The sequence below is a fragment of the Molossus molossus genome, unplaced genomic scaffold, assembly GCF_014108415.1.
Source record: "Molossus molossus isolate mMolMol1 unplaced genomic scaffold, mMolMol1.p scaffold_m16_p_18, whole genome shotgun sequence".
Lineage (NCBI taxonomy): Eukaryota > Metazoa > Chordata > Mammalia > Chiroptera > Molossidae > Molossus > Molossus molossus.
Window position 1 is genome coordinate 27,836,734 of NW_023425353.1, and position 15,791 is coordinate 27,852,524.

At 46.7% G+C, this 15,791-nt stretch overlaps 1 protein-coding gene across 1 annotated transcript in view; it reads left to right on the forward strand.

The window, feature by feature from the left end:
* CAND2 (cullin associated and neddylation dissociated 2 (putative)) overlaps positions 1-15,791 on the forward strand; it is a 32,010-nt gene that overhangs the window by 15,007 nt on the left and 1,212 nt on the right. The window contains exons 9-14 of the mRNA XM_036267334.1: positions 131-272; positions 605-2,107; positions 7,178-7,273; positions 10,473-10,642; positions 11,743-11,907; positions 14,031-14,138. Coding sequence (XP_036123227.1) covers positions 131-272; positions 605-2,107; positions 7,178-7,273; positions 10,473-10,642; positions 11,743-11,907; positions 14,031-14,138 — 2,184 coding nt within the window. The remainder of the gene's footprint in view (positions 1-130; positions 273-604; positions 2,108-7,177; positions 7,274-10,472; positions 10,643-11,742; positions 11,908-14,030; positions 14,139-15,791) is intronic.

A 15,791-nucleotide genomic window follows, 5' to 3' on the forward strand; every position in this document is an offset into this window, starting at 1 on the left:
TGGGATAGAGCGAGCGATCCTCTCCATGCTGAGGTCCTCGCTGGGCACATGCCTGGGCAAAGCCCCTCAGGTGTATGGGGGGGTTGGAAGTTGCCTGGGTGGTCACTGACCTCCACTCACCTTCCCACAGGTGCCCTTTGTGATCAAGGCCCTACAGCGGCAGCTGAAAGATCGGAACGTCAGGGCCCGTCAGGGATGCTTCAGCCTCCTCACCGAGCTGGCGGGCATCCTCCCTGGCAGCCTGGCAGAGCACATGCCTGTGCTGGTAGCAGGTAGGATGGACTGGAACCTAGTATCTGCTGTCCTGGGCCTCTTTCAGAATCCAGTCCCTAATCCTCAAGGGTACCCCTATTTAGCAACATATGGTGGCTCCCCATTGCCAGCAGTGAACAAGGCTGAAGTGCAGGCCCTATGTCCTGGTTTCAGATGGCCTTGTGTCCCTCAGCCCTGGCCCCAGCCAAACCCTGACCTCTTAGAATCTGCAGCATAAGAGCCCAGGTTCCTGGATCCAGCTCAAACGCTTGTGGGTATTCCACCCCCGCACCCAGGGAGGGCTGTGTTGGATCAGGGTCTGTGGCCCATAACCTTTGCACCCACTCCGCAGGCATTGTCTTCTCACTGGCGGACCGCTCTAGCTCCTCCACCATCCGGATGGATGCCCTGGCTTTCCTGCAGGGGCTGCTGGGCACAGAACCCGCTGAGGCCTTCCACCCACACCTGCCCACCCTCCTGCCACCTGTAATGGCCTGTGTGTCTGACCCTTTTTACAAGATCGCAGCTGAGGCCCTGCTGGTGCTACAGGAGCTGGTGCGGGCCCTGTGGCCCCTGGACAGGCCTCGGATGCTGGACCCTGAGCCATACATTGGAGAGATGTCTGCAGCCACCCTGGCACGGCTTCGTGCCACCGACCTGGACCAGGAGGTGAAGGAGCGGGCCATCTCCTGCATGGGTCACCTTGTGGGCCACCTGGGTGACCGGCTGGGGGATGACCTACAGCCATCGCTATTGCTCCTCCTGGACCGCCTGCGGAATGAGATCACCCGGCTCTCTGCCGTTAAGGCCCTGACACTTGTGGCTGTGTCCCCACTGCAGCTTGATCTGCAGCCCATCCTGGCCGAGTCACTGCCCATACTGGCTTCATTCCTGCGCAAGAACCAACGGGCACTGCGGCTGGCCACACTGGCTGCCCTGGATGCCCTGGCCCAGAGCCAGGGACGCAGCCTCCCTCCATCCGCTGTTCGGGTTGTGTTAGCAGAGCTGCCTGCCCTGGTCAGCGAGAGCGACATGCATGTGGCCCAGCTGGCTGTGGACTTTCTAACCACGGTGACCCAGGCCCAGCCAGCCTCTTTGGCCGAGGTCAGTGGCTCTGTGCTTTCAGAGCTGCTGCGGTTGCTGCGTTCGCCCCTGTTGCCAGCAGGTGTGCTGGCAGCTGCCCAAGGCTTCCTGCAGGCTCTGGTAGGGACCCGACCCCCGTGTGTGGACTATGCAAAGCTCATGGGCCTGCTCACTGCCCCTGTTTATGACCAGGCTGTGGACGGTGGGCCAGGCCTGCACAAGCAGGTGTTCCATTCACTGGCTCGGTGTGTGGCAGCCCTCACAGCTGCCTGTCCCAAGGAGGCAGCAGGCACTGCAAACCGCCTGGTCTGCGATGCCAAGTCACCTCACTCCAGCACAGGGGTCAAGGTCCTGGCATTCTTGTCACTGGCTGAGGTGGGCCAGGTGGCTGGGCCTGGCCCTCAGCGGGAGCTGAAGGCAGTGCTCCTGGAAGCCTTGGGATCACCCAGTGAGGATGTGAGGGTGGCAGCCTCCTATGCACTAGGCCGCGTGGGTGCTGGGAACCTGCCGGACTTTCTGCCCTTCCTGCTGGGACAGATTGAGGCCGAGCCCCGGCGGCAGTACCTGCTGTTGCACTCTCTCAGGGAGGCCTTGGGGGCTGCCCATCCCGACAGCCTGAAGCCCTATGCCGAGGACATCTGGGCCCTGCTGTTCCAGCGCTGTGAGAGTGCTGAGGAGGGCACCCGGGGAGTAGTGGCCGAGTGCATCGGCAAGCTTGTTCTCGTGAACCCTCCATTCCTTCTGCCCAGATTCCGGAAGCAACTTGCTGCAGGTAGGGGCACAGGTGTGGGCAGAGGTGGCCCAGATCATTGGTGGGAACTTAGCCCCTGAGCACATGGGCACCATACAGGGTGAGCTATTTCAGGTGAGTGGGTCTGAGAGTGATGATATGTATAAGATAAAGGCAGAAGAGTCACAGAAGAGTCATTAAAAACTGTTTCCTGCCCTGGCCGGTTTGCCTCAGCGGTTAGAGCGTCGGCCTGCGGTCCAGAGAGATCTGGTTTCGGTTCCCGCTAAGGGCGCGTACCTCGGTTGCAGTTTGTCCCTGGCCCTGGTTGGTCATGCAGGTGGCAGCCACTTGATGTGTCCCTTTCACATTGATGTTTCTCTCTTTCTCTCTTCCTCTCTCTCCCTCCCACTCTATCTGAACAAAAAATGGAAACATGTCCTTGGGTGAGGATAAAAAAAACAAAAAACTGTTTCCTGAGCCCTGACCGGTGTGGTCCAGTGGTTAGAGTGTCGGACCATGCACTGAAGGGTCATGGGTTCAATTCCTAGTCAAGAGCACGTACCTGGGTTGCAGGTATGATCCCTGGCCCTGGTCAGGGTGCGTGCAGGAGGCAGCCAATCAATGTGTCTCACATCGATGTCCCCCGCCCTCTTCCACTCTCTAAAAATTAATGGAAGAAATATCCTTGGATGAGGATTAAAAAACAAACAAACAAAAAACTGTTTTCTGAGACTTACAGACCACCTCCCTTGGGATCCTCTGGGATAGAAGGGACAGAATCCTTGATCTTTGACAAATAAACATTTTATGATGCCACTTTCATAATTCTTGGTGTGGACAATAGCCTTATGTTCCAGGCGAAGGCTAATAAAAACAGTTCTCTGAGGGGCCAGAAACTGCAGCTGCAGACTGTAGCTCTTTTGGGCTAGCTTGAGCCAGGAGCAAATGGAAATATGGACTAAGATTGGATGCCACGCCCTGGGGTTGGGGAGGGCCGGGCAGGAACCAGGGGGCAGGTTGTGGGTGATTAGTTCAGGGCACATCAGGTTGTTCCACAGCTCAGGGAGGAAGAAAGCAGATAGATGTAACCTGTGGGGCTATTTGGGCCCCTGAGAACCAAAGGCCTCCAGGCCAGAATTGGTTATCAGATCCCCTGATAGGATAATTGGGTGTATCAGTTCACATGATGTAGGCAGAGTGCTTTGTATAGTGTGTGGTACCTAATTAACACTGAGTAACTGCTGCCATTGCTATGTGGGTGATTACGTTAAGCCATGGCTGGGTTGCTGGGTTTATAAGAAGCAGCTGTGTGGCTGTCAGCCCCGTGAGGACAGGAAGGACATTCCCTGTTACACTCACAGGGATCTTCACGAGGACCCTTGAGAGACAAATCTCAGAATAAGGAGCAGCCCTGATTTGTCCAAACTCTGATTTGTTTCTGCTTCATGCATTCTGTTGAACCTACTAACCAGGCACGTCCTTTTTACCGCTGGCTGCGGGGAAGAAAGCTCAGAGCCAAGTTAGGGGCGCAGGCGAGTTCATGGGACTTCCCAGTTGCTTCTTCCTGCAAGCCTCTCATCTCATTCCCCTGCCTTGTCCTTGTTTTTCTTATTTTAAATTCACTTAATCCTATTATATTTGCATATCTTCATCGGCCACCTCCCGTCTTCTTAGGAGCCAGTCAGGATGGAAGGAGAAAGAAGAAAAAACAAAAATCTGAATTCAGTAACTCTTTCACTCACACATACCCTACCTAGCACCAAATTGTAAAGTTTCTCTTGAACATAAAGTTTGTGATGGAAACAGCCTTAACCTGTTTATTGTTATATGCTGTGGGGTGGGGATGGGGGGGGACATGGAGAGAAGTATGAAGTTTGTTTGTTTTTCTTCCAGTTTTATTGAGATATAACATCATATTAATTTAAGGAATCATGATTCGATGTATGTAGATGTTGAGAAATGATTACCACAGTAAGTCTAATTAACATCCATCAGCTCTCATAGTTACAATTGTTTTTTCCTTGTGATGAGAACTTTTAAAATCTATACAACTTTCAAATATACAAGACAATATTGTTAGCTATAGTCATTATGTTGTGCATTACATTACCAGAAATCTTATACCTTTTTGACCATCTTCACACATCCACCCGTCTTCCCCCCCGTCCCAATCTCTGGCAACCACAAATCTAATCTGATCTGTTTTTAAGAGTTTGGTTTTTTGGTGTTTTGTGTTTTTTTAGATTACACGTACAAGTGTAATCTAAAGTGTAATCATATGGTTTTTGTCTTTCTGTTATTTCTCATAGCATAATGCCCTCAGGATCCATCCATGTTGTGGCAAATGGCAGGATTTCCTTTCTTTTTGTGACTGAATAATATTCCTTGTGTGTGTGTGTGTGTGTGTGTGTGTGTGTGTGTGTGTGTGACATTTTCTTTATCTATTCATTTGTTGATGGACACTTAGGTTGTTTCCATGTCTTGTAGTGTTATTGCTAAAGTGAACATGGCAGTGCAGATAGTTCTTGAGATAGTGATTTTGTTTCCTTTAGATATACACCTGGAAGTGAGATTGCTAGATCATATGATAGTTCAATTTTTAATTTTTTGAGCAGCCTCCATACTGTTTTCTGTAGTGGCCACACCAATTTACATTCCCACCAACAGTATATAAGGGTTCCCTTCATATCCTTGCCAACATTTCTTATATTTCTGTGACAGCCATTTCAACAGGTGAGAGGTGATAATAACACATTGTGGTTTTGATTTGCATTTCCCTGATGGTTAGTGATACTGAGCACCTTTTCATGTACCTGTCAGCCTTTCAAGTATCTTGTTTTGAAAAATCAGCAACAATCTAGCCAGTGTGGCTTAGTGGTTGAGTATAGACCCATGCAACAAGAGGTCACCAGTTCGATTCCCGGTCAGGACACATGCCTAGGTTGTGGGCATGGTCCCCAGTGCAGGAAGCAGCCAATCGATGTTCTCCCTCATTGATGTTTCTATCTATCTCTCCCTCTCACATCCTCTGTCTCTAAAATCAATACAAAGAAAATAGAAAACAAAAACCTGTTCAGGTCCTTTGCCCATTTTTACATCGGATTATTTGTTATTTGCTATTGAGTTGAGTTGTATTTTGAATATTAACCCCTTCTTATGGTTTTTTCCCATTTCATAGATTGTCTTCACTTTGTTGATTGTTTCTTTTGCTGTGCAGAAGCTTTTTTATTTTTTAATTCTTACTCAAGGATACCTTTTTCCATTTTTATCTTCAGATAGAGTAGGAGGAAGGGAGAGAGAGAGAGAGAAACATTGACGTGAGAGACACATCGATTGATCGCCTCCCACATGACCCCGACCAGGGCAAGGGACCCAACCACAACAGAGGTACATGCCCTTGACCAGAATTGAACCCGTGACGCTTTGGTCCATGGGCTTATATGCTCTACCGCTGAGCCAAACTGGCCAGGGCTAGTTTATTGATTTTTAGAGCGAGAGGAATGGAGAGGGAGAAAAATAGTAAAACATTGATTGGCTGCCTCCTGCATGGTATGCATGCCCCATACCAGGGATCAAGCCCACAACCTGGGCATGTGCCCTTGGCTGGGAATCAAACCAACAACTTTCTGGTACGTGGGATGATGCTCAACCAACTGGGCCACCCCGGCCAGGGCTGTGCTGAAGCTTTTTAATTTAATGTAGTCCTACTTGTTTGTTTATTTATATTTTTGCTTGTGTTTTAGGTATCATATCAAAAAACCATTACCTAGATCTATGTCAAGGAACTTTACTCCTATGTTTTCTTCTAGGAGTTTTATGGTTTCAGGTCTTACATTTATGTCTTTAATCCATTTTGAGTTAATTTTATGAGTGGTGTAAGACAGGGATCTAGTTTCATTCTTTTACATGTGAATATCTAATTTTATCAGCACCATATATTGAAGAGACTGTCTTTTCCCCACTGAGCATTCTTGGCTCCCTTGTCAAATATTAGATGACCATACATGCTTGTGTTTTTACCTGGGCTCTTGATTCTGTTCCATTGTCCTATGTGTCTGTGTGTATGCCAGTACCATGATGCTTTGATGACTACAGCTTAATACTACAGCTTGACGTCAGGAAGTGTGATGCCTCCTGCTTTCTTCCTTTTCAGGATGGTTTTGCCTATTTGAGGTCTTTTGTGGTTCGATGCATATTTTAGGATTTTTTTTCCTATTTCTGCGAAACATGCCAGTAACATGTGAGCAATTTAGAGAGGAGACTGAGAAGTATGTGGGGCAGCTGCTGATTTATTTCTTTCACCCAATGGGAAATGTATTTCCCTCCCTTTTTTCAGCTTCTCCAGTCAGAAAGCAAGCAGAAAAGAAAACTGAGTTCCTTATTCCCAAACTTTGGAGATGCTCTGAATTCTGTTGAAATTCCCTTGGTCTTCAGCCCGCCTGAAGTACAGCTGCCCCCTGCTTGGAGAATGCAGGGCTGGGGAGGAGAGCCCACCCAGCCAAGGCTCAGCTGTTGAACTCTGGATCTGCTGTGTGACCTTAGGCGTGACCTTATCTTTCCTCCTATATAAAATAGAGATTAGTAATTTTATTAGTTATTTTAATTTATATATTATATATTATTATCAACCAATTAATAGTACAATCCTGAGGATTAACTGAAATAATGTGTCTGAAAAATAGAATGCAGTCTCAGGGTCTGAGTAAAGATCTTTCTTAGTGTTGGGCTCTTAGCTATTGAGTTCTTGGTTCTCCATATTTTTTTTTTTTTTTTTAGTACATGCCCTTAGCGGGAACCAAACCTGGGACTCTCTGGTCCGCAGGCCGACGCTTCAACCGGCCAGGGGTTGGTTCTCCATTTGTATCTTGCAGTGTGGGTACCTGGAAACTGACAGTTTTACTCTCTCAGCCACAGTATGAAGAATTCAGGGCAAGTCTAGGCTGCCAAGGGAAATGGTAGCATTGACTTTCCCAAAGATTGGGGGAGTTTCAAGTGGGGAAGGGGTTTATTTCTGCCTTTCATAAAGGCAGAGGAGAGTCTTGGCACCTTCTGACCTGTTGGTATCCAGTATTGACCCCGCCCCTCACCAAGCCACTGTCTCTTGTCCTGCAGGTCAGCCGCACACCCGGAGCACCGTCATCACAGCGGTCAAGTTCCTCATCTCAGACCAGCCCCATCCCATTGACCCCCTTCTGAAGAGCTTTATTGGTGAGCAGAGCATCCCGTCTTCCCCCAGCCTGTTCAGTCCCCTCCACAGCCCTTGAACTTGGCCTGATTTTTCTCATACATTAACTGAAGAGAGTTGGAGTCTCAGGAGGCCACCTCACCCCAATGACAGAAGTGGGGCCTGTGTTCAAATCCCTCTACTGCCACTGAGTTGCTTGGTGAGCCCCACATGCCCCTTCTCGCCTCTGAACCTCAATTATTTTATCTGTAAAATGGGACCAAGAAAATCTGCAGTTTAAGGTTTTGGAAACTCCATGTGTAATTGAGGGGAAAAGTGTTCCATGACTACACAGGGTCTTAGAAGTGGAAAACTACCAACCTCTCAAATGCATTGGATCCCTTTGAACCTCTTCAGGACCATTCTCACTTCTTCAGAGCTCTAAGCCTGTGAGTCTTTTTTATTTTTTTTAAATATTGTTATTGATTTTTTTATTTTAATTTTTTTAAAATATGCTTTTATTGATTTTAGTGAAAAGGGAAGGGAGAGGGAGAGAGAGAAACATTGATGAGAGAGAAACATCTATTGGCTGCCTCCTGCATGCCCTCTACCGGGGATTGAGCCTGCAACCCGGGCATGTACCCTGACTGGGAATTGAACCAGCAACCTTTCAGTGCACGAGATGATGCCCAACCAACTGAGCCATACCAGCCAGTGCACCTATGAGTCTTTAACTGGACCATACCGGAGTCTGGCTCTCCTCTTCCAGGCAGGGCAACCTACTGGACTGTGGAGAGGTTTTGGAGTCTTTGGGTTCAAATCCTGGCTCTGCCACTCCCTGGCTGTGTGAGTGTGGATGTATCATCTCATCCTTAGCCATAAAATAGGGGTGCTGATCTTCACCTGATGGGACACCATTGTGTGAAACCAAAGGATCAGCAGATATGACTATACTCAGAATTGGAGAACACGTCCAAAAGCTATAGCAATATCATCAGCAATGACTTCGTCCTGTGTCCTGCCCCTAGCCCTGATTTTTTCTCTATATCTTGCCTGAGCTGCCCATGGCTAGCACCCCCAGGGGCCTCCACCTGGGTATTTGATTTTTGTTGTTGTATGTTTAAACTAGTTTTTTAGTTTCTACTGTGTCTCAGGTACCACATAGATCCTTTGATATGCCTCATCACAGTTAATTCTCACAGCCCCCTGTGTGGAATGTAGGACTGGCCCCATTTTACAGATGAGGAAACTAAGGTTCAGAGAGTGGATTGAACTCAGGTCTTGCTGGTTCCTCACAGTTGTGTTCTCACAGAGACTGGGGATCCTAGCAGCCAGCATGGCACAGTTGAAGGGCCCCAAGGCTGCCAGCCCTGGGTTGGAATTCCACTCTGCTGGGAGACTTTGTTCTCCCCAATGCGTGGCATCAGGAGGCATATGATGGCAGTTTGTCCTCTGTCTGGTGATAACTGTGATCACCTTGTTAAGGTAGAGACTTCCAGGTTTCTTCACTCTAAAGTTACTCTTTTTCCTTTGGAATGAATAAATATTTTCAGCCTATCAAAATATCCTCTTCCTTATAAAATTTTTGCTCACTATGTTTTTCACCCATTGTGGTTTCTTTTTTTTATCCTCACCTGAGGACATTTTTGCATTTATCTTCAGATAGAGCAAGGGGGGTGGGGAGAGAACCATTGACGTGAGAGACACATCAACTGGTTGCCACCTACACGACCCCAACCGGGGCAGGGACAAACTGCAACCGAGGTACATGCCCTTAGCGGGAACCGAACCCGGGTCTGTCTGGTCCGCAGGCCGACGCTCTAACCGCTGAGCAAAACCGGCCAGGGCCCATTGTGGGTTCTTGCCTGAATCAGTGATTACTGACAGTTGCCAAATGGCAACTTTTAAATTTCAGCATTTCTTCCATATTTATTAGTTTGGATTCTGTGCTCAATAGGGATTCCCCCCCCCCATTTATTTATTGATTGATTGATTTAAACAGATCATGATAGACTTATAGAGTCCTCATTCATTCAGTGGGTTATAATCTGTTACCGTCTTTATTTATTTGTTTTGATTCTCAAGATTGTCTCAGATTTAGCACATGGGAGCCCTTCGAGCTGGTGTCTGGGTTCAGTGACATGTTTCCATCAATCTTTGAGCATTTCCTTACTTTTTGGCACAATAAGGTGTTCCAGCCTCATCTTTTCTGACCCAGCCCTAGAATCAGCCATTTATCCAAGGAGCCCGATTCCTTTAAGTTGAGAATCTAATATCTGCACACTATGCATGCTCATTGCTACTGGGGTGCCATTGCTTCTAGGCCCTCTCAGCAGACAGTACGTACTAGGAAATATATGTATGTATGACTGTGTGTACACAGACAGACACACATATATCCATGTGTTAGCTCCTATTCCTGTCCAGCACCACAGATTCATTCTATCCTTCTCCTTTTCAAATACCCTTCTCTTTCAGGGAAAAACCCAGCTCCTATTATCTACAAGGTATTTATTTGCTTAATTTTGGAATAAACAGAAAGTAGTGTGAGAATTGCTAACCTTTATCTCTGTGTAAAGTCAATATTTGTTTGTAGTTCTTTTGTCTTTAGCCTGAGGGCATGCAATCAGAATTCTTTGTTTGGAAGTTACTTGGGTGAGTTGTGTTCTCCTTCATAACCTGGGTGGTTATGTTAATCATTTGAAATACAGTTAGGTTTTTATTTTTAGGGATCCCTAATTCTTGATTTTATTTATTTATTGAATATATAAAACATTAACACAGTTATTAAGAAGTCTGAACTATACAAAAAAGGTATACTTAGAGAAGTGCTGTGTGACTTTGTATAAGTTTCTTCACCCCTCTGATTTTTAGGAGCCTCAAATGTAATAATATCAGGTTAAACATTTGTAGGATCTTTGTTTTGTGCCAGGCTCTCTGGTGTGTGTTTTATATACTACTTACATTTTAAATCATAAACACGGTGCTACAGGATAGATACTGCTATTACCCCCATTTTACATATGAGGACATGGAGGCTCTTCAAGGTCCCAGAGTTAGGAAGTAGTAGAATTTGGATTTGAAGGCTTGTTGTGCATGGTACAAAGTAGATGCTCAGAACATGTTCAGCCCCATTCAGCCAAGTATGCATAACTCACATGAACCAGGTAACCCAGGTGGGGGTGGAGGTAGTTTGAGTCTTATCTGTGCCGTCTCTCACACCCCCTCTCATCTTTCTGCCAGGAGAGTTCATGGAAAGCCTGCAGGACCCAGACCTGAACGTGCGCCGGGCCACTCTGACTTTCTTCAACTCAGCCGTGCACAACAAGCCCTCGTTGGTCCGGGACCTGCTGGATGACATCCTGCCCCTCCTCTACCAGGAGACAAAGATCCGCCGGGACCTCATCCGAGAGGTGAGGCTGGGGGAGGACTGAGCAGGAGCTGTTGGGCCTGACTGACGAGGCTGTGGTGAGGATTAGGGTCCAGCTTATCAGGTGACCAGGTCCTATGGCCTGGGTCAAGTCTTGCCCTTCCACTTCCCAGCTGTGTGACCCTGCCAGGGCAACCTAATCCACTCCGAGCCTCAGTTTCTCCTCACAGGCAAAATGAGCAAAATAATCATGTCTGCATCATAGGGTTGTTGAGAAGATTCAATGAGTTAAGTTCTGCAGATGCTCAGAACTGTTCCTGGCATATGGTGGGCACTCAGTCAATGTTGGTGACTCTTGTTATCACTCAGCATTTAGCAGGTGTTCATGGAGCACCAGCAGAGTGTCTGAGTGCCAGGCTTCAGAGCTGAACCAGACATGGTTTCTGCACCAAGTAGCTCATGGCCTCCTGAAGGACAGAGACAACCACTCTGCTGATTATTTAACTTAGTTTGAGCCCAATTGGTGAAGTAAGGACTTAAAAGGCAAAGATTAAAGGTGATTTAACAGCTAAATCATCATACAATGTCATAAAAAAGTCTGAACCACCTAGCATCACTGAGGAGAAAGTGACTGTTGAGAGGGGTTAGGAAAGTTTCCCAAAAGAGGGGACATTTGAGCTGGGCTTGGAGGGATGTGAGAAGAGTTTACCATTAAGAGCAGAGCCTCATGGTTAAAAGCTTCAGAGTGACCTAGGATTTAATTCTGGTTCAGCCACTTATCTGTGTGTCCTTGGTCAACTTAAATTAACTTCTCTGAGCCTTGATTTCCTCAAATGATAAACAGGATTAATAGTAACACTGGCTTCCTAGAGCTGTTGTGATGCTTGAGTACAATGTCATCTGTCAAGCACTCAGCAGAGTGCCTGGTACATCATAACTGCTCAGTAGATTATAATAATGATAATTCGTATTGTTATCATCATCAAAGAGCATTGCAGGCTGAGCAAAGGCATGCAGGCTTGAGAGCATAAGGCATGACACACAGTACAGAACAACAGATGTGGGGTATGCTGCAGGAACTAGGGAAGGTGTTCCCACACTCTGGGGTCACATCCCCTAACCTGTCATCCTTCCCTCCTGCAGGTGGAGATGGGGCCCTTTAAGCACACAGTGGATGATGGGCTGGATGTGCGGAAGGCAGCCTTTGAGTGCATGTACTCACTGCTCGAGAGCTGTCTGGGCCAGCTGGACATCTGCGAGTTCCTGAACCATGTGGAAGACGGCCTGAAGGACCACTATGATATCCGGGTAGGATGAGCCCCCTGCCGGTCCATGCCCTCCCCATATCAAGGGGACGGCCAGGTGCCACTGGGCCCACTACTTTTTTGACCCCCACTCCCTAGCCCAGGAACCCCCATGAAAATAGCTGTGTTGTTTTTTTCCAGTAAGAAAAAGAATCTATGTCTCAAACACCTTTGGTGGGAGTCTACACTGGCAAGCTCTTTGGAGGATGGTTTGGCAATAACTAGAAAAACTTGTGATTCTCAGACACATCCTTTGACCCAGCAATTCCATTTCCTGGGCTGACTCCTGCACATGTTCAAAGTTTTATGTTTCAAGATTGTTTTTCACTGATTTCTGGGAATTGGGAAAATCTGACAGCTACCTAAATGTCCACTTATGGAGAGCTGGCTCCATAAACTGGGTACCTCCAGTCATGGAATCCTAGCCGCATTAAAAAGAGGAAGCTGGATCTCTATGTACTGATGTGAAAGATGGCCAAGACCCACTGAATGATAAAAGTGAATTATTTTTAATGGGTTTTTCTCATGCTTGAGCGAGTCTTTCTGTTCTCTCCTTCTCTGGCCAATGCCCTTCTTGCCTGCCCTGCACAGAGCACAGGACAAGGCCTGGGCATCAGTGCAAACTCTGGGCTGATTAAAAAAACCCAGAACAAACAAAAAATTGTGTTAGCCAACTAAATACATTTACAGATCTGGATTTAGCCTGGAGAATAATGGTGACCTCTTTTGAAAATGGTAGAGTCCCTATAAATGACACACAGTATAAAGGGTAGTCATTTGAAATCCATATTGTCCACCTCTCCTCACCAGCTATCTACCTGCCCTGATCTCCACATGCTCCAAACAAAAGAGGAGGACTGGGAGCAGAACAGCAGAGAGGATGGCATTAGGCATCATAAACTAATCCGGGCCCCTTTCGGTGCGGAGGAGGGTGAATCCGGGCCTGTAGACATTTTTAATTAGCTCACAAATGTATTTATTTATTTTTTTTGAATCCTCACCTGAGGATACTTTTTTCCATTGATTTTTTTTTTTTTTTTTTTAGAGTGGGAAGGAAGGAGAGAGAGAGAGAGAGAGTGAGGGAGAGAGAGAGAGAGTGAGAGAGAAACATCAATGTGAGACACATCAATTGGCTACCTCCCACACAACCCCGACTGGGGCCAGGGATGGAACTTGCAACCGAGGTACGTGCCCTTGACCAGCAATCGAACCCAAGACTCCTTGGTCCATGGGCAGATGCTCTAACCGCTAAGCCAAATCGGCCAGGGTTCAAAGTTTTTATTATTTATTTATTTATTTATTTTAGAGAGAGGAAAGAAGGGGTGGGGAAGAGAAAAACATTGATTTGTTGTTCTACTTTTTATTTTTAAATATGTTTTTATTGATTTTTTAGAGAGAGAGAGAAACATTAATGTGAAAGAGAAATATCGGTCAGCTGTCTCCTGCACACCCCACCGGGGATTGAGCCTGCAACCCAGGCATGTGCTCTGACCAGGCATCGAACCGGGATCTCTCAGTTTATGGGACGACTGGGCCACACTTATTTATGCATTCATTGGTTAATTTTTGTATGTGCCTCGACCGAGGATTGAACCTGCAACCTTGACATATCGGGACAATGCTCTAACCTATTCAGCTACCCAGCCAGGGCCAGTTCACAGTTTTTTGTTTGTTTTGTTTAAATCATGTGTCAACATTTAAAAATTGAGAGATTTTACATGAAAATCAGGGTTTTTTTTAAAAACGTCTGTCAGGGCCGCATTCCCACATAGCCACAACTGCGTAGAGCTTAGTAGCTGCTGTCTGGAGCGTAGACTCCTTACTCCTTCTCAGTACCCATCCGGCCCCTTCACTCATGGACAGTACCTGTCTGGCTCCGTAGGCGTCTGAGCTTAGAACTGTTCCATCCCTGGTGCCTCTTCTGATCTGATTCTCTTCAGAACAGTCAAGTGCTGTTGGCATAGTTGGTGTTACCAGCCTCTGGCAGGAGCCTGAGCAGGGATTAGTGCTTGAGTTTGGACTTGAGCTCCAGGTGTTGGGTCCCAGAGTCTCTGCTCTTCCCCAGGGCCTGCTTCTTTTGGTCCTGGGCCACTTCACCAAGAACTCTGTCTCCTTCCTCCTGGGCAGATGCTGACCTTCATCATGCTTGCACGATTGGCTACCCTGTGTCCTGCACCTGTCTTGCAGAGGGTGGACCGGCTGATTGAGCCGCTCAGAGCCACTTGCATCGCCAAAGTAAGCCCCTGTCCAGCCCTGTGCATACCTGTGGGCCTTCTGCAGATTGTTCATAGTTACCATTTACCAAGAACCTCTTGTGGTACAGGTGGTGTGAGGAGTGCTTATTTTAATTATGATCCTCATCCTATAAAGTACTTGTTACTTCTTATTCTTACCATTGTATATACAAGGGAATAGAGGCTTGAAGAGGCGAAGTTGTTGGCCAGGCTACATAGCTAGAAAATTGCAGAGCTGGGATTCAAATCCAGCTCTGTCTCTGTCATTCATTAAATATATCCTGGGTGTCTGGCCTTGTGCAAGGTACTAGGGATGTAACGTTGAACCTAGTGGGCTCCCTCCTTTCACATCCTAATTGGGAGACTGAGGCAGACTCTTGGAAAGAAATCATAGATTGACTGATTGATTGATATGGGCAGAGTTGCTGCTAGACTGGAGTGCTTCAAGGGTCCAGGGAGGGATCTGGGGCAGAAGGCCTCATGGAAAGCTGCCATGTTGGGAACAGAGCCTGGCACACCGAGGGGTACCCAGTATATACCTGTTGAATGAAAGAATTAATTTGGATTTTGGAAGAGTGAAAAAATTAGTCCCAAAGAGGGCAGAGTATTTTAGATTGGAGCTTAAAGAGGAGAGACATCCATAGAGTAGTCATTTCCAAGTAGCAAAACCTTTTTAAAAAAAAGAAATTTTATGTGGATAAAAGTGATAATTAATAGAAACCTGCCTTGTGAGCTTCTATTTTTAACGTATGCTTAGTATGAAGTCAAAGAAAACAGTGGTTCTGCAGGGCCATTGAACTCTTGACAGTCTCAGTGGCAAAATATTTCTGGTTTTATTTGACCCATACGACGTGGAGAAAAAACCTAGTCCACAGGAAGGGGCTGCAAATGGTGTTGTGGCAACAAAACACCCTTTTACTCTCCTTCATCCAAGGCCTGCACAAAAGCCACTCAGTCTGGCTGCCCAGAGGATGCTATTTGTCTAGCACAGTGATGAGAGCTTGTCACATCCATGTCCCCAATCCCTCATTCACAATTCTGAATCCTATGAAGCTCTGGAAACTAAAATATTTTAATAACTTGTTTGGCACCAAAACTTAACTTGAATTGGCATGAGACTCTTTATGACCTTATTTCCCTCTTTATGATATTCAGAATATCCTTACATTTTTCATAAACTTGGTGGGGTAATACTAGTGCATCTGATGACAGGGTATTGTACTTGACCCATGTTATCTGCACGTTATCACCTTTATAAAAAACAAAACAAACTCTGAATTCCAAAAGCACATTGGTTTCAAGGGTTTCAGGAAAGGGATATGGACCTGCAAGGTCATTTAGTCCTCACAGCAGCCCTCTAAGAGGAGGCTTTTATAGTTGGGGAAGTGAAGGACAAAAAAGGTGACTACCTGAAGTCACAGCTCTCACCGGGCAGAGCCATTTGAACCCAGGACTGTCCAATCCCAATACCAAGTTCTTAACCATCACAGATTCTTGAGGGGAGAGACTAGTGTTGTCTGGGTATAGTCACAGAAGGCCTTATTCCATAAGCAGTGGGGGAATTCCTGAGATTCTCTGAGTAAGTGGGAGAAGGTCAGGGATGAGGAAACAGAAAGCAGGCAAGCACTTCTGGATGTTTACTTTCCAGCTGCAT